The sequence below is a fragment of the Protopterus annectens genome, chromosome 9.part0 (genome assembly GCF_019279795.1).
Source record: "Protopterus annectens isolate FY-2018-M chromosome 9.part0, PAN1.0, whole genome shotgun sequence".
NCBI classification, from domain to species: domain Eukaryota; kingdom Metazoa; phylum Chordata; order Ceratodontiformes; family Protopteridae; genus Protopterus; species Protopterus annectens.
In genome coordinates, this window is record NC_056743.1 from 1,506,307,905 (window position 1) to 1,506,327,975 (window position 20,071).

At 38.4% G+C, this 20,071-nt stretch overlaps 1 protein-coding gene across 1 annotated transcript in view; it reads right to left on the reverse strand.

The window, feature by feature from the left end:
- Positions 1 to 20,071, reverse strand: part of LOC122810712 (syntaxin-binding protein 2-like) — a 1,751,886-nt gene that overhangs the window by 983,212 nt on the left and 748,603 nt on the right. Inside the window, exon 9 of the mRNA XM_044082277.1 lies at positions 2,820 to 3,106. Within this exon, the coding sequence (XP_043938212.1) occupies positions 2,820 to 3,106 (287 nt within the window). The remainder of the gene's footprint in view (positions 1 to 2,819; positions 3,107 to 20,071) is intronic.

A 20,071-nucleotide genomic window follows, 5' to 3' on the forward strand; every position in this document is an offset into this window, starting at 1 on the left:
TTCCAGAGGCCTAGTTGTCTCCATGTGGGAGTCGGAGGCGGCCTGTGGCTCTGAGGTAGCGGATGTCAGGGGCTGAAAAAGTGCCTCACTGAGAACCAGCAACTGGCCTAGAAGAGGCTTCGTCGTCGGTTTTGGACCTCAGATGCCTGTCTTTATCCTTGTCTTTGCATTTTTTCAGAATTGCGGTCGTCGGTTGATCCGGCGGCATAATATAATTGAACCTTCGGCCAAAGTAGTGCAAAGCAAAATCAAAACGACGTTTTATAGTGCGTTTGTTAAATCTAGCACAAAACCGATAACTAGTGACGTCGTGATCAGGGCCTAGGCATGGAATACAGTAAGAGTGGAAGTCCTTATGAGGTATTTGCTTTCCACAAGAAATACAATGATTAACTTTTTCTGACATCGATCTGAGGCAAGAAAAAAGTTTCCCCAACGGGGTACTTAGCTTTATTGAAGACTTCTGATCTGAAATTCGACTTCGAAAATCTCAGGAGTCGGCCGACCGGCACTTGCGAACTGCTTTTGCTTTGGGCACCTCGAGGCAAGAAAGACTGAAGAAAATGGCGTCGGATACATCTTATATACCCCTGGCGCACTGATGTCAGGGAAGAAGCGACAGCAACCGACACAGGACCAAGACTTTGGAACTCTGGCCGACTGCGGGACCGCCTGATGGCAGGGTAACCCAAGTGTAATGACTGCAGCAGTGTAACACGATGAACATCCACTGGAAAGAGGGCCAGAAAAAAATTAAATAAAAAGTGAAATCGGCTCCCTGGTAAATTCACACTAAAAGCTCGATACTCAATAAGCAACAATTGGATCAAAAGTGAAAAAAAACTTTAATAACAATAGGTTAAGCGCTTTCGTCCCTATCAACATCTAGGACTTTATCAGAACAGTCTAACATCAAAACAATCCTTCTCTTATACTAAAAACCACAATTCAATTCAATTTAATTAAAAATAATTACAAACAATTAAATAATCGATTACTTAAAGGAACATGTACCCCTTTTTGTCATACACTACAAAAGTCAAAGCTAGCAAATTTAACAATCAACTACAATATGTAACAACCTAAAATATAGCATCTAAAGCACATCTCCCAAAATAATTGTAAGTAAACATATATGTATAATAATACCATAATGTTTCTATAACTAAAGCGCTCTTCTTTAATACAGGCATAACAGAAACAGTCGTTGATACCCGATGACAGATTAGCTTTTAGTTTGGTAATCACTAAAACTCTCTAAGCTCAAGTTCCCACCACCCTCCCCTTGGGTTCACATGTACTAGTTCCAAAAATCCAAACTTAAAATTAGTGAACCCTAGACACTGTAAAGAATGTTTAAACAAAGAGTTTCTCATATTCCCTTTGGAACTTGCATATAAATATTTGTAGATTCTTGTTTTAAATTTTCTCAAGGTTTACCAACATAACCACCACCACATTGGTCACAAACAAAAATGTAAACCAACCCTAAAGTGCTGCAATTGCCCTTATCTAACTTAACTTTATAACAGTCATCTTTTAAAGAAATGGAATCTGATTCTACAATATAGGGGCCCTGTCTACACATACCACACCCTGGTGTGCCTCTAGTTGACAATCTATAAGGCAAACTAATATTTTTCAAACCAACATTTCAAATTCTTCCCAGTTTTAAAAACAAACTGGGGCTTGGTACCTAAAGTGTTAAAAATTTTTGGATTTCCTCTAAAAACTGTCCAGTTTCTAAGAAAAATGTTTCTAATGTCTTTCTCCCCTTGCCCATAAGGAATGACCATACTTTTAGAGCGGTTAAAACCCAGATTATCGTCATTTCTTTTGTCCAGATAATTGTCACCTAAAAGAGGTTTGTACTTGGTTCTCCAACCTGCCTTTACCTCAGTTTTGATGTCATTTAGTACTTCTAGGAGATACCCCCCATCCTCAAACATACTGCCAATTTTCTCCATCTCCAAATTAAAACTGATTACATCTGAACACAACCTGGCAGCTCTAACCAACTGACCGTTAAAGATGTTCTTTTTAGTACAGTTAGCGTGAGAGCTCCTATAATCCAAGCAGTTGTTGGAAAATTTAGGTTTTCTATAAACTTTGGAACAAAAAGTATGGTTAACATAATCTTTGTATAAAGTCACATCCAAATAATCTGCAGAATGTTCTGAAACAGTAGTAGTAAATTTAAAAAAAGAACATACACTGTTCAAATATTCAACAAAAAGTGATGGTTGCTCAGACATTAGTCCACAGGACAAAAAAGTCGCCCAGATACCTATAATATGCTAACCAATGAGAGGAAAAATCAGAATTTAGAACATATTTTTGTTCCCAAGAATAAAGCACCATATTAGCGTACAAGGGAGCACAGCTGGCTCCCATCACCACCCTTTTAATTCCTTCAATTCTCCTTCAAACATGAAGTAGTTATTGTTTAGAATAAACTCCATAGCCATCATAATGAAATTGACCAGTGTGTCACTAAATCTCATAAGTGCCCTAATGGTTTCATAAAACAGTTCAAGACCTTCCACATGGGCTATAGATGTAAATAAATCAATTACATCTATAGTGGAAAAACAACTCTCTATATACCCATTTTTGTCTATTTTAGTCAGACAATCCCATCAATCCTTCAAAAGGTGTTGCACTGGGTCCAGAATGTTCTTAAGGAGCCTGTCAATAAAAACGCTTAAGGGGTGGATAGGACTACCACTTGCTGAAATAATAATCTTAAAGGGAGGGTGTTGAACATCTTTATGTATTTTTGGTATCCCAAAAGCCACCGGGATCAAAGGATGGTCAACCTTTAAAAAAATGAAAAGCTCTTCAGAAATAACTCCTTGAAGGCGTGCATCTTCAAGTAAAAGTTGAATCTTGTTATACGTAATAAGCACTTCATTCTTAGAGGATGTCAAATAGTTAGTGCTATCAGAAAGAGCATCTGACAATGAGTTAACATAGTCAATCTTGTTAAAGATGACTATACCCTCACCCTTGTCAGGTTTCGTAAATCGTAAAGTTTCGTCTTGCCTTAACTCCTGCATTAAATCAATTTTTTTCTTAGTTAAATTAAATGTTTTATTGTTCCTATCTACAATGGAACCAGAAAGAGTGGAATAAAAGTCTGAGACACAAATATTCTCAAAAGCCTGAACAAGGGGTTGAAGTAGGGGATTAAAGCAACTTTTCTTTCTCAACAATGCTCTATCAGATGATGGTGTAACCTTATCTTGAAACATAAGTTGTACAGTTAGCTTACATATCTTCTTCTTTCGGCTGCTCCCGTTAGGGGTCGCCAAAGCAGATCAACTGTTTCCATTTCTTCCTGTCCTCTGCATCTTGCTCTGTCACACCAACCACCTGCATGTCCTCTCTCACCACATCCATAAACCTTATCTTAGGCCTTCCTCTTTTCCTGTTACCTGGCAGCTTCATCCTTAGCATCTTTTTTCCCAATATACTCTGCATCCCTCCTCAGCACATGTCCAAACCAATGTAATCTTGCCTCTCTGGCTTTGTCTCCAAACCTTCCAACCTCGGCTGACCCTCTAATATACTTATTCCTAATCCTATCCATCCTCGCCACACCCAGTGCAAATCTTAACATCTTCAACTCTGCCACGTCAATCTCAGACTCCTGCCTTTTTGTCAATGCCACTGTCTCCAACCCATATAACATAGCTATTCTCACTACCCTCTTGTAGACCTTCCCTTTCACTCTTACTGGTACTGGTTTGTCACAAATCACTCCTGACACTCTTCTCCATCCATTCCATCATACCTGTACTCTCTTCTTCACCTCTCTTCCACACTCACTATTACTTTGAACTGTTGATCCCAAGTACTTAAACTCATCCACCTTCGCCACCTCTACTCCCTGCATCCTCACCATTCCTCTATCCTCCCTCTCATTCACACACATATATTCTTAGTCCTGCTTAGCTTACATATAAATAACTTAAATTCAGTTATAGTATCCACTAATCCAACCCTGAATGAAGGAACAAATTCAAACCCCTTTTTAAAAGTTGTAAAAAAAAAGTTTCATTAATTTGTAATTGTGTACAGTTAAATATACGAAAACCTTGAACCTATAAAGAACTTTACATTGGGCTTAGAGAGTTTTTTTTGGATCACCGAACTAAAAGCTAATGTGCCACCAGGTAACAACTGTGTTTCTGTTTTGCCTGTATTAAAGAAAAGGGCTTTAGTTATATAAACATTATGGTATTATTATACACATATGTTTACTTAAAATTATTTCAGATGATGTGCTTTTAATTACTATATTTTAGGTTGCTGCACATTGCAGTAGATAGTTAAATTCATTAGCTTTGACTTATGGTGTACAACAAAAAACATGTTTCTTTAAGTAATCAATTATTTAATTGTTTGTAATTATTTTTAATTAAACTGAACTGTGTTTTTTAGTATAAAAGGATTGCTTTGATGTTACAGACCATTCTGATGAAGTCCCAGATGTTGATAGGGACGAATGCACTTAACCAATTGTTATTAGAGTCTTTCCTTTTGATCCAAGTGTCACTTATTGAGTATCGAGCTTATAGTTTGAATTTACCAGGGAGTCAATTCACTTTTTATTTAGCTGTAATATCATAACGAAATGTTGGGCAGATGTTTACTGGAAATTCTGAAGCACTGAAACTTCATTTTTAAGGGACTGTATCCTGCCTGCTGGAAGACATCCTTCTAAAGTGCCCAGACTGCAGCCAATGAAAGTGAGCACCTGAGATGGGATAACTAGGACTTCTGAAAGTTCCTGGCAAATAATACAGTGTAACCCTTCAGCGCAAGCTCCTGAACTGATATAATTTTATGAAGAGATGCAGCAACCAGAAACCAGCTGGCCAAGCAAGGTAAAAGTTTGGATCTCTGTAGCCTCTAGTTGGGTGCCACAACAGAAATGCATTTGGTGAACACCCTGGTAGCTTGGTTATGACCAAATGGAAATTGTGAACTAACAGTGTCTGGCTACTACATGGAAGTGAAAAATAATTTCTCTTCATGGAAATTTTGAAATGTAGGTAGGCTTAATAAAGGTCTAGAGTGCACCCAGTGTCCTTAATGAAATTATAGAAGGACTGATTACACAATACTAGTCAAAAGGTTTTAATGGAGATAAAAGTGTTAAGGTAGCTTAAATTTAATACAGGCCTAAGTTTATTGGTCTTTTTTGGCACCAAAAGGAACATGAAATATCCTTAACCTTTCTTGTCTGGTTTGGTGCGACCGCCTGGATGGCAATATAACACCCATAGCCTAGCAGGTTTTGCTCTCCTCCATATTTTTCAAGCCTGCCTTGACACAAGGTCCAAATATACATGGACCCTGGAAATGGAACCTGTAAATGTCAAACTAGTGTCTGATAAATTCTGTGGACCCGAGTGACATGTGTTGGCAAACTATAATGCTAAATTCTGCAACTCTGACTGAATCATATGTAATGCGTATCATAAGGTTTGTGATGCTGTAAGAAGTCGCCATTTGGTATAACTCTTCTTGAACAGGTCCTTCCAACAAATGTCCTAGTAACTCATTTATTTCATCTACTAGATCTCATTGAAAAATCCATCATATGCACAAGAAAGTTAATTTCCCTCAGAGAAGTGGAGGATGTGTTAACTCCCTTTTCCATGCCATCTACCACTCTGGACTCCTTATCTGGAAGATAAACTGAAGGGCTCCAGGGAGTTAAATCCTTTTAAGGGCAGTACCTGAAACTGAAGTGTTTGACTATGGCGATTCCAACTCTCTAGGGGGCCAGATGGTATGCATGGTCAGCTTTCTTGAGTAATGAGTTGAAGCATGCCCATCAATAGCAAGACTACCAAGAAACACAGTTGCACACACCAAATGGCATCTGTAGAATTTTCAGTGGGAAGAACATGAGGTCAGTGAGCACTTTTTGTATCATAGCCTGGACCTCTCCAAATTTTGGACTTAGAGAGAGGGGGGGGATGCCAGAGAGTCTCTGTCCTCTGTCACCATCAGTGATAGGAGATTACACAAGAGCTGAATAGGGTTTTCTCTTACAGAACTTTTTCCTTGGCATCTTGAGGGTGGGACAGTCCAGGGAAGAAGACATCTGTAGGTTGATCCTGTAGAAGAGACTACAGAACTTGGGTCTCCCTCCTCTCCGCTAATCTGCTATATCAGAGACTGCACGGCTAATGGGTCAGTAAAAGACTGTTTTGGACACAACTGCTACTGGTGAGAAGGAATGGAGTACAGAGATGTTTACTTGATCTGCACCGAATCCAACTTCAAGTATGACTCACACTCAAGAACTCCAGCAACAGCTGCTGCAGAGTTTGGCAGACTGCACCAGGCATTAATGCAAGCACCAATATTCCGGCCCGAGCATTGGTTACGAAAGGATCAATGGTGCCTGCAACAACGATGTTGAGAACATCAGCGATAAAGGAACACTAGAAGTCTTCGTTTAAAGGAGGACCATTCCTTTGACATCTTGGATATTGGATGACAAAATCCATGCATTAGCATATTACAAAAGTGAACGATGGATGAGAAGATAGCAGTGAGACAAAATTCGTACTTCAAATTATATTCACTAAGTGTTCTAGTTTACACCACGCATTTCTGTAATGTCAAGGCCTTGAGCAGTAAATACTAATGTGAGGTGATCACTTGGATTCTCCTGAATAAAGAATGGCCGCAGCTACTACAAAGAAAGTCACTGTTCCAGGAGCGTTCAACCCATAAATATATGACGTAAGAGGTAGCCTCCAGAGATCAGGCTGATATGAGGTGGGTAATGCTGATACACTTGAACAAGGCAAACACTAAGAAAGCAATTCCATTGATCCCTTCTTCCTCCTAAGAGGAGGCTTATTGTGGCCTGAGTTCTCACTAGCCAAGAACAAGTGCAACACTTGCAGAGACAAACAGAAATGTTTCACACCAGACTTACCTGTAAGAAGGCTAGGTCTCGGTCGATTCTCTGAATGCCTATCCCCGTAGTGATGCTCCAGCTTATATCTTTGACTTTGAAGAGATTTTGGAAGTCACCATATTTTAGGCCATGAATGGTGGGACAAATGTTTCTGCCAATGCTGATGAGTGGCAAAGTTACATCTCAAACAAATGTGACAATTTCTCGTGTCATGGCCCTCCATAACAGAGTACAGGCAATTGCAATCAGAGTCTTGTCTAGTTACCTAGACATTACAGATATGCCTTAGACTGTGTCAAAGGCATACAAATACCGAAACTTTAGCAATGGCCAAAGTTATAATTTGACCTACAAAACTATGAAAAAGAAAAAAAAAGTGGAACGAGTCATAAAATGAGAATCTATATATTACCAAAGCATGTAAAAAAAAAAAAACATGCATACATCTCGAAGAGTGTAATGTTCCAGATTTCTGGTGAATGTTAACTGTGCACAAAGGATGGAATGAACCCATCAAACCGGTTCCTCAAAGTCAGTTTTAGAAAAGTATCAAGGAATCCTTTATTAGGGATTTTCGACTGGAAACAGACTGCCTGCCTTGCTTGGATTACTTTCGAATACTTAGTAATGCTGCAGAATTATATATTTTCTATTATTACTTTTTGACTTGACGAGTTTACGTTTGCTACTTCTACTACTATTGTCTGATCTGATTAATATACAGTGATTAACTAGAAATATATGGACTGAAAATCTTCCACACAGAGAAGTTTTCTACACTGTTTTGTTTTTATACCCACTACACTTTAGTGGGTTGTTTTGAGACTTCGGGGATACCACGGAGATTACTTGTTTTTTCAATTGTGATACATCAAGCAAACCTGGACAATCCAGGAAAAGGATATTTGTGAACTGCGATATATCAAATAAGCCTATATAATTCACAGACAGATGTTGGTAACATCTCAAATAAGGGCAAACAAGTTTGGTTAAGCTGTGCTCTTTTACACAGTGTGCCATAAAGTAAAAATTTCCTTCCTGTGTGCATTTTTCTGCCTAAACTGCACGAGTCAACCTGGGATGAGATGGTAGACAAAACTGACTGCTTTCAGGTCTCATACCTGGGCTTCCATTTACTGACTAAAGTCTTTGCTGTCCCCACAGAGTAATTTTTAGGCAGATTCCCAATATAGTCCACAATTGGACAACCCTTCATAATAAACTCAAATTCAACTCTGGACAACATCATGGTGGGCTACTCATAGCTACGAGTCTAAAAAGAAAGATGCCAAAACTTGACTTCTGCAAATCAAACACATTCACATTTATCTAGTTATCGAGGCAAGTTTTCAGTGCAATGACAGCATTCTCTCTATACCAGAATCTAGCATCTATCACGCCTTTAGGCACCTGGATAACTCTGGGGAGTACATATTTGCCAGAAACACAATCATCGCACATAAAGTTACTCACAGTCTTAAAATGAAGCTCCAAAACTCCCTTAAAATATCCTTTTACTTTATTGCTAGCTACAGGTTCCTCATCATGTCCTCCAAAGTTCACATGAATTACCATAATTTACAGGTTGAATATTAGACCAAAACCTTTCATGCTAGGGGTCTCCAATTACCAAAGGAATGTCTGGCATACTTACACCTCAACACATACAAGTTTAGCATTTCCTAGACTTTAGCATCAATGCACTGCAACAAATTGTGAAACTACCAGCTGTGATATCTATGACCTGGTTCTTACCAACCTATTCCTGCCTGTACTCCACCCAGCATCTCCTCAACCCTGGTTAAATCTGACCACAAACAAGTCATTTACTCTACTAGACTTAGTGGTATTACTCAGCCACCAAAGCAGACCACCATTAGATACTTTTCCATGGCAAAGTTACTTCATCTTGTAGAAAAGCAATGCAAAATTCCCACCATTCAAACAAAATGGACCCAGCTGAGACGGCTACCACATTTTCATCCCAGTTTTATCAGCACCTAAACAGCTGCACAGAAAATTCATTGATCATTATCCCCAGTCCCCCATTTTTACACAATTTGGGGTGTAACACCAACATTAGTCAGTGTGACCAAATCAGCTAGAGCTAATATTTACACTAAGTAAATGTTTACCCTAAATATAACATCAAATTCAGGAATAAGCATCTCTAGTTGAACTACCATATTGATAAACTCTACAACAATAAGAAGAAAGCAATGATATCCCCCTCTACCTACCTCAACTCCATACAAATTTGCCAGCAAATAATTTAAGAGCATACTTGAGTATGAGCTTAAGGTTGCTACAGACGCCAAAAGAAACAAATACTTCAGTTATGTAAGAAAATGATGGAACAATGTCCAATTCAGTGAGCTCATCTATAATGTCACACATTCTGATTCCAAGAATACAACTAATGTACTAGCACACAAATTTAGTGATAATGTTAAACCAGCTACTTGCACTGTTTCTCCACTAAGCCTGAAAAAAAATCTGTGTAAGTAAACATACCATAACTACAGATGTTCTAATGGATCATTGCTGCAGTAGTCTAAGATACTTGGGTTATATCTAGCCAAGGACATGACCAACCAGCTTTTCAAAGCTTAAAGATGCCTTTCACATGCTCTGACAGGAGCTTGAACACATCCTCATACAAAAGGCAGAGTGCCAAATGCTTCAGAACTTTCTTGCCCCAAGAAGGGAGACAATGGCCTTGGGAAAAAAAATAATGCTATGAAATGTAAAACAAAGTAACAAACACACCCCGGCAATAAAAAACTACAGAAAGCAGGCTGTAGGAAGGGGATGGGTACCGAGTGATCTCCGAGAACATCTACTGTTATTGTAAGCTTACTCACACAATTATCCTATGCTCAACATTATATCACTGTTGCAGTTGCCTAAGCTATATGGGTAGACTACCATAGCTTAGAAATAAAAGGGGAGGATGAAGAAAAAGAATCCAGAAGTTCCTGAAAAATGGTTCTAACAAAGCCTGTTCTGTATCTGGAAAAAAATCCAATTTGTAATACTTTTAAAAGTATATACAGTGGACCAAGTTGCTGCCTCCAGAATACTTCTAAAGTCCACTGCTTTCCAGACAGCCAACAAAGGGCCCATTCCACTGAGACTTTGGCTTTGAACCCTGCCTGGAAGTGGCTTGTTATGGTGAGAACAGCAAAAAAAGAAATGGCAAGAAAAAAAAACGCTAGAAATCGTCTGCTTTGACATTGATTGCCCTTCCTGTTAACCTCAACGAAAACAACGAGCTGATCAGCTTTCCTGAAGGATTGAGCTTTGTTTCGGTAGTAGCAGAGCTGCCAGTGGAGTATGAAGAATTTTTTCTTCTCCCTTGTGTTTTGGGCTCTGGAAAAAAAAGGAAAATTAACAGACTGGCTCAAAGTAAACTCTGAAACATTATGGGCACAAAAGGAGGATTCATTCTAAAGAATCCCTGTTTTTTTGGAAAATGAATTAGAGCCGACTCACCATTACAACTTGTAAAGGTACTACAAAAGTCAGAGCAATGAGTAAAACAGTCTTTCACATTAATAATCAGAAGTCAGCCTGATGAACTGGTTCAAATGGGGAAAAAAAAAAAAAAACCTTTTCAGACACAAAGTCAAGATCCCAAGGAGGGATGCTTTCTAGATGGGCAGATATGCAAAATCCCTTTCAAAAACTGATTGATTTGACTTGGAGTGGAAAAAATGGGGGATATCCAAAGGTAGGGCAAACTAAAATTTACTTTGATAATAGAACAAGAAAAGTCAGAGGATGGTAATTCACATACAAATTCAAGAACAAAATACCCTTAAAGGGTCCTGCTTCTTGGAATGGCACTAACTAGAAAATATTTACACAGACATATGTAATTTCCTAAAAGCAGGATTTTTAGCCTTTTTCAGTAACTGTTGCATGCCCTCAAGAAAAGAAAAAAGTGCCTCAAAGGTATCAACTATGTCGTCCACTCAGTCGGATGGAGAGCTTCCTGGCTGGGAAGTATCAAACAACCCCTTGCTTTGGGAGATTAAATCTAGTCTGTGGGGAAGCCTGAGGTACTTACCCTTGGTTAATTTCCAAAGAAGGGAGAAGCACCAACACCTGAGCCAAAACATAGTCACCACTGCAAGTATAGTGGAGTTCTGGAACTTTAGAAGAAACTTGGATATCAGTGAAAAAGATGGAAAAGCATGGAGAAGCATCTTTTTCCTTGGGAATGGCTAGGCATCTGTCTTCCTGCCTATCTGCAAGAAACCATGAAGCAGAATTTTCTTTGCTGTCCGTTCAGAAAGGAGACAAACAGACCTACTTGAGCTGGTTCAGTTCTTACTACAACAGTTTCTTTTGAAATAATTATGGAGGCCGAAGAGCCAAAATTACTTGAGTGGCTACCCACCTGGGATATCACAGCAAGTCTGCAAAGGGGAAAAATCTCAGCCCCATCCCCACCCCTGTTTACATACCACATCTCATGGAGTTGCCTGTGAACATTTGCAGAGGTCCTGGAGCGCAGAAGGTATTTAGAGCTTTCAAAACACGTACTGCTGGCATGCTTTGACATTAATGTCCTTTTGTCTCTCATGATTGTACCACAGATCATACAGTTCACCCCTTTGGAAACTGCTTCCAACTCCAGGTCTAAGGTATCTGAAGAGGAGTTGGAAGGGAGAATAGGAGAAATGGATTCTTGTCTACCAAACAAAGACATTCCCTCTTTACACACCCCAGTAGAGGGATTTGAAAAATAGTGTGTGCCATTGCAGAGTGCAGGCCTCTTCTGAGGTAATGCAAAATTTTCCTCATGTGATGTCTAGCCAGGGGAATCCTAAATTAATGATAAAATTCAGGAAGAACATTTGGTGCATTTCTATTGTACCTGGACTAAACATGCTCTTCCCTGGACAGAATCTGGCAAACATCCCAGGAAAATTATTCCCAGAGAAGGGATGCAGGAAGACTTCTGTGTCATTCAAAACCCTTGCCAAAGACTACAGACAACTGGAAAAAATTCTGCAAATTTAGGACAATCATTCAATTATGCAAAAATGTGGATGCATTGGAGTCAGCAATAAGCAGTTACTGGACTGAGAAAATTTGTAAATTCCCTTTGAGAAGAAGACAGTCCAAAGGGTAGAATAGAAATCTGACAGTGTAATGATACAGAAAATCTTGACTGTGCTCCTACTTAACACTGTCTGTTCTTGTCTTACCTTTACTTCCCCTCCCAAGTATGAAAAACAATTTCCATGCTTTCAGAAAAACTTGTTGCCTTAAGAAAAGGTACACTGGTTATCTTTAAATAAAATTAAAATATACACTGTTCTAGTAAACTCACTGTATTTACTTACCAGAAAAGCTGCTCTCTCTTATTCAGCTGCAAGAATTTAAAAGTATTTTTACTGAACTGATTTCCCTTGTACCTTTTAATTTTACATTTCTCTCAGTAAAATAAAAATTACCAGACCTCTCGATTTTAATACCTACACCTTTAGTCAGCTTGTTTCCATGTAAACTGCAAACTTCTCAACTGACATTGAAACATATATTTAAAGAAAACTATTCATTACATTCTGGTCTCTCATTTAAAAAAAAAAAATACTTGCTTACACACAAAGTGTCATTAGATTATGCCAATCCAGATATTCACCTATACAAAAAGTATAAGAAAAGATTTCAGTTCTACATATAGTATTAAAAGTGTACTCTTACACCCCATCCCCCCATATATCAACAGGTCAAAAGAGTACAGCCTATTAACGTAAATGTGTTTCTGTCTTTTTATAAACACAATGCACACATTTCTTCAAACTAATGAAAAAAAGCACTTTTACTTTAGCATCTTAATCCCATACAATAATCACTATAAATGATTATATAAGATGCAATTTATATCATGAAATATTTTATGCAAATGCTGTTAACAAAAATTGTTTTACTAGCAGCTACTTTTCCTTTTTTCCTTTCAGTTTCCTTCCACACATTAATGACATGAAGTGGGGTATATGCCTGTCAGTTCCCCAACAATGTTAACAAAGTCAGCAAAAATCCACCCTTTCTAATTTCACAAGTGTGATTGATGTATTATAGTCATACATTTATTCATTAATTTCAGGGTTGCTGGTCATCTTCCTGTTGATTTCCATCTCCCAACCTCAGACTCTGGTTGAAGTCCAAGGTACTCTCAATTCTTCTACCCAACTCCTGTGCTTTCTGCTTATCTATCATTTTCCTTCAGAGCAATGGAAAATGTTTCACTGGCAAAATCTCTCTATAACCTTCATTATCAGAGGAATGAGAAGCAGAGTCCCCTCTACTGTTTGATGGCTTATTTTTGTTGGACAAACAGCTGCATTTCCCCTTAGCCTGTTCTGCATCAAAAATTACTTTGATCCTCCAGGAGAAAAAAAATATTCTGAAGACAGCTGGTTACAGCAGCTTGAATCTCATATATGCCTCTAGACATTCCCTGATTGTTGGGATACGTTTGCTTCTCTTCTGCCTGCTTTACAGTAAATAATCATTTTACACAAACACTCAAGTCTCCAATTTTTATACTTTGCCCTTATATCACATGAGCAACTCTTTCTGCTGGTATGATTGCATCTTTACTAATATAGGTTTTGGCTGCTTTCTTGTGGCCAGGTTTGGAGCAGACACAATGTGCTCTTTCAATTTATAAATTCTGCTGTGGAACAGCAGTCCAGTACTTATTTGTGCCTTCATAAAATGAATACAGTCCGTTTCTTGTAGTTTCTCTGATACAACAGAAAATCTAGAGTTTTCTGTCTGTGCTCTGTCCTCTAATTCTACCATTTTTCGAAATCAGCTCTTCTTGAGCAGTCTCATACTCAGCCAGCCTTTTCTTCTTTTTGACCTCTGTTTTTCTGCAGTTTTATCAGTTCATCTGAACAACTGTTTAAAGCATCTTCCATTTTCCCAGCCTTTTGTTATTTGAGTTGCTGCACTCCTTCAATGTTTCATTTATTTTGATTAGCTCTGAGTACATTTGACTTATTTTTCTTCATAAATTACTGAAAGCCTTCTGTACCAAATCTGGAGCATGAACTGCTTTTTCCTGAAAAGTTGCAATATTCTTTCCAGTCTGTTTTCATTTCACTTTTTCCAGCCAATTTTCTTTCAGGTTCCCTAAGTTTCTTCTTTGCTGCCATCCAGGCAGTGTATTTACTAGCCATTAACTGAATTTTTCTTTACAGGCAGAATTACTGAGCCTTATCTATCGGTTTCTTGTTTCATACTGGGACAGTTGAAATTAAGCTGTTGATCAGTGTGCAGCCATCTTGGAAAGCCAATATTTGATACTACTATGAAATTTTTAAAAGTACCTTAGGAATAATTGTAAAGGGTGGAAATGCATATAGGAACATTCCCAACAATGGGAATAACAAAGCATCTGTCTTTAGAGTACAGCTGTAAGGATCTCTTTAAAAGAATTTTTTCAGATGCCAGTTTTGAAAGCAGGAAAAATAGATGTACTTGAGGTGTTTCCCCACATATGCATCAAGTCCTGGAAGATCTTTACATGGAGTTTCACACAAGGGTCTGTCCAGGATCTGCTTAGTCTGTCCATCTACCATTGTGGTTTTCTCTGGCATGAGAAATGAAGAGTCAGAGGATGCAGTACACCCAACTCCCAGGCCATCATTGCCACCTGGCAAAGAGTATGACCTTGTACCCCCCTTGCTTGTTCAGGAACAGCATCAAAACAGTGTTGTCTATGACCACTAGGAGGAAACCTGGAGTCCATACGTGTGAGGAACTTTTAAGGCAAGGAATAAGACCCCCACATACAAACTCTGAAGAGTCCATCTGGACAGACTAGTCAGGAGTCTGAAGAGGGAAAGGGAGCCCTGGATTCAGGGACAGTTGATTGCTCCACCACTGCAGTTCCTGTATCACAAATCCCAGTGCCATTACCCAGAAATCCATGAGATGAAGGTGCTGGGTCCAACAATTTTTCAAGTGCCATCCAATTTTTCTCATGTGTAGCCTGGCTACTGGTATCATGAGGATCACTGATGCAATGAGGGCTAGAATTTTGAGGAACTCTCTGAGGCCACATCTAGAAGAAAGGAAGCCATGAAAATACTCTGATAAATAAGAACGTTGTCTTCTTGCATTAAAGCCATAATGTTTACTGTCTCTATCCAGCACTCCAGAAAAAAAATCACTGGCGTGAGGAATTTTTTTAAAGTTTAGTTTGAAACCTAGACGGGAAAGAAGGAATGTAACATTGCCTAAGCACTCCAAGCATCTGGATACAGAATCTTATAAATCAGCAAGCCATTTAACCAAGGAAAACATGTGGATGCCTAGGGTTCTGCAATTGGCAACCACTGAGGCCAGACACTTGGCAAAAATGAGGTACAGTAGATAGCCAAAGGATAATGCATTAAAATGAAAATGTAAGCCAGACACTGCAAACCTCAAACATTTACTGAAACTGTGAGCAATAGGAATATGATGATGACAGTCTGATACTTAGAGCCACCATGAAACAGTGGTCTAAAAGACATGCTACAACTGACTGTAAAGTGAGAATTTTGAAACTTTTGTGAAGGTGTTTATAAAGTACAAATTTAAGACAGGACTCCAAGACTGCTTTTTCTTTGGTACCCAAACTATTCAAAAATAAATTCCTTTGCCTGTGTACATCATGGGCACTGGGGCTATGATCGTATATTCTACCATGTGATGGGGAACTCAAGTAAAAAGCTCTGTTGGGTCTGGTAGGTATGGGAGGATTTTCTATTCACTGCCAAGTATATTTACTTTGAATTATTCCTGGAACCCATTTGTCTAATACAACCTATGGAGAGGCTTCAGGCTTAAGATACAGTGTCTGGGTCAATGAGGAGGAGGAGGAGGAAGGGTAGGGGCATGCTCCATAACCTGCACATTCAAGCACACCTCTCAAAGCATGTTTTGAAACTGAAGTCAAATTACAAACAATTTAATTCATATAAAACTCTTGCTCTTCAGGTAAGGATGCAGTAAAATTATCCAAACTGTATGCACACTATAAAATTATTTTCCATCTACAGCCTTGATAATTTAACATTCTAAACCCTAGCTTACTAGAAAGACATCCTTTTGTATCCTATTTCCTTCTTTAGCAAGGGGCATTGGATTAGATGAAGCCAAGGACTTTTTACTTGAGCAGGAGACTAGGGAGACTGCAAGCTGGATCAGCAGTCAAACTAGGAGAGAGACCTGTCAACCAAGGAGACTGTTTTCTCTGAGCTTTTTTGGGGCTCCTAGAAAAGATCTTGCTGTCCTGTAGGCAGCTTTAAAAATAGCTTCCAAGGCCAGTAGGAGAAGGGGGATAACCATAGAACTGGGTAGCTTGTCCTCTATAATGTCATATAGGCTACCTAGCTCTGGGGTGGTCCCCAACTGTTCCCAAACAAACTCACTAAATCTAGCAATAATCTAAGGAAAAGTTAACACTTCTTTGGACTAAAGCTCAGGTTCACTTTCCTAAGAATCAAAGTGATTAGGCTCTGGGTCAACAAGGAAATTACCAATGTCCTCATCAGATTCATCATTAGTCACTGGAACAACTGAAAGATATCTAGGCAAACTAGCATTAGGGCCACAGATGAGAATACAATTACCAGAATTCTCTGTCTAGAGAACACCCTTAGCCAAGGGAATCACATCAGCCTTATAAACCGAAGTTTCATCATACAGTTGATATTCAGATTATATCTATTTTGTTTTCTGTGAACTTCACTACTAGATAAAATAAATGGGGACAGAATGTTATGTCTGGCAACAGTTCTCTTACCCCAGACTGCACCTAAAGGGTTTGGTTCTCCTGTACCTGTTGCCAGGCACTGAAACAGCCCCAAAGGAGGATGTGTCTAACCCCTATTTCATAGTTTTTCTGTCATTCAAAGGGGTTAGAATATTGTCAGCCTGGAAGTGTATGATTAAAAGACCATACTTTTTCACTATGGGTGGTTTGCACCTGTCATCTATAGACTTTTGAATACTGGCCAATACCTTTGTCCACACCCATAGTGCCTTTTTTAGTCACTGCCAACTTGATGAATCATCTGATATAGCTATACCAACTTGCGATAATTAAAAGGTGATACTGCTCAATGCCAGGATTCTACACAAAAAAAAACTCCACACCTTCCAAGCTGTCCTCACCCTGGAGGATACAGATTTCTGTATATTTACTGACACATGGTTTAAAGCAACAGAGAGAAGACCGAAGTCCAGTGCTATAATACCTTCCAAACGCAGACCTGCTACTTCACAAAAAGGGAAAAAAGAAAGACATTTCTCAATTTTCATTACAAACAATCAAACCTAAAGACAAGCAGTATGATGCCCTTGAGCATTTTCATGTACAGCTCACCATAAGCCTGATATCATATTCCTGTGAGCTACAGGACAACAATGACACATGCTAACTCTTATGTTCAAAGCTAGTGAGAAAGGCAAGGATAGGCACAGTGTCGTACTGTTGGCGAGGGAGTGTTTCGCCTTTAAAACCTAATCCTCACCACCATGCACACTGAAGTGGTCCAAGGTAACGTCATGAAATGGGCTTGTGATAAGCTATCCATGTTGCTTCATGTACATGAGGCAAATTCTTGCTCCCCTCTGAAGACAATACTCAGTTGCCGTGTGTCCCTGGCATTCACCAGGGGTCAAATACAAAGATTTGGCTGAGTACATGCCAATGCTGTCTATACCCTCTAATGCCAGAGCTGCTAATTGAACTCAGAAGACCTGGACCATAGCCAGGGCTTTTTGCTCTAGGCCAGTAGCACAGGGATTGATGGAGATAGAGAAAAGCAACTCATAACTTGTCCTTAACTCAATTAAAATCTATAGTGATTGGATATTACAGACATACTACAAGGTCAGTGTGATTAGAAGGAAAACTTATTTTCACACATATAACACAACCCTTACTGGCACTGCACATAGTATATACTGATGTAGATTAAAATAACAGTGAAAAACATATACAGCTGGCCTTACTTCATAGTAAAATGTATTATATCAAAATGAAAGACTATGAAGGACAACTGTAACTGTCAATGTAAATCATTTGTAAAGTCTTAATTCTTCAAAAATACAATCAGAAATAAATAAATAAAACAAAACACTGGTAAAAGAGAACGAACCATGTAGAATTAGCACAAAACTGTTTAATCAACCCTTTCGTCAGATAGCCTTCTTCAGAAATACAAATGTGTTAAAATCAGACACAAAAATATACATACATGCACTAAAATTTAATTACAACAATTAACCAATCAAACCATAAAATAATTAAAATCAGTGGTTGAAACAAATTAACCCATTCATTACTCAAATAATAAAAAAATAAACAGCCAGTTTTCTGTCGGCCAAAAAACATTTTATGTTAACCATGTCGCTCAATCCAGGTGGGCTGTCTGCCCCTAACCTTAGCTGCAATAATGTTTCTCTTCTCTCTACTCTGTTTTTTATGTTGCCACCCCTTAAATCTTGGTCTAAGTGTTCCAAAATAGAAAAAGTAAATTTCTTATATAAAGTACAAAGAACAGAATGCCTATATAGAGCATTATCATCATCCTTGGTTCTAATAGCATAACTATGTTCCTTAATCCGCTTAATGAGATGTCTAGTGGTCATGCCTATATAAAAAGCAGGACATTCTGAACACAAAGCTATATAGACCACATTCTGGGTGCTACAGTTAAATCTACCAGGTACTCTAATAGTTTGGTCTAAATGGTTCAAACTAACGTAAGGACCCTTGTGTATATATCTACAGGTGCTACAACTGTACCACTTGTACATGCCCTTAGGCCTATCTGAGGAAGGGAGAGCCATTCTGGTGTTGTCTTTTTCTAATATGTTGTTAATAGTGTTAAATTTCTTACGCACAAAGCTTGGAGTAGTATCCAAAACTAAATGTAAATCACTGTTACCAGAAATTATTTTCCAGTTGTGAATCACTGATTAATCCTATTACTATCTATGGTTATGCTTAAAACACATCTAGGAGTGATGGAAGAAGATTCAGTAGAATGAATAACATCTTTATCTGGTAAGCCTTTATCCAAAATAGGTGGAAATTCTGTCATTCTTCTGTTCTTAATATCCGAAGCAATGTCATGTAACAGAGACGAGGGATAGCCGCTGTGTAAAAACAACTGAGTGATGAAATCTATCTCTCTAAAAACTACAGAATCATCACTAATCATACGGGAGGCTCTAATATATTGCCCCTTTGGACTATTACGTTTCATGAACAAAGGGTGATTACTACGATAGTGCAAACAGTTATTAACATATATATTTTTTCTATAAATTTTACTAGAAAATTTTGTCATACTCCAGCTTAATCGTACATCTAAATAGTTGACTATATAACCACATTCACCGAGCGTGAAAGTCAAAAAAATCACAACTCGTATTTAATTGGTCAAGAAAGAGAGTGTGTAGTTCTATCGGACCCTTAATGATGAAAAATAAATCTGCAGTAAAATAAAACTTCAGATGCAAGGTTAATGGTGGGTAGAATCTCCCTTTCCCACAACCCCATTACTACACCAGCGTAAGCTGGAGCAAATGTAGCACCCATCGCTACCCCACAAAGTTAACTGTAATATTTTTTTTTGAAAATAAAATAATTGTTCAACAATAATTCCAAAAAAAACTAAAAGTGTTGACAGTGGAATCAGTCCATGTAGTATATTTATGCAAAAAATTTGTCACGTACTCTAAACCCTCCAACTGGGGTAGGGAAATGTATAAAAAAAACCACATCAACTGTTGATATAAAAAAGTTGTCTTCAACCTGCAAGGCATTTCCATCTGAACTGAATAACTTAAATTGGTCTAAAAAAGACCAAGAATTTTTAATATAAGAAGGTAATTTCTGAACCAAAGGATTTAACAATGAATCCAAATATAAAGATAAGCTTTTTGTAACACTTCCAGAAGAAGATACTATAGGCCGAAAAGGGGGGTTATAGTAGGGTTCTTATGAATCTTGGGTATACCAAAAAGTATACCCACTCTAGCATTGTCAACTGTCAAACTCCATATAACTCTGCTGTTAAATCGCCATTCATGAAA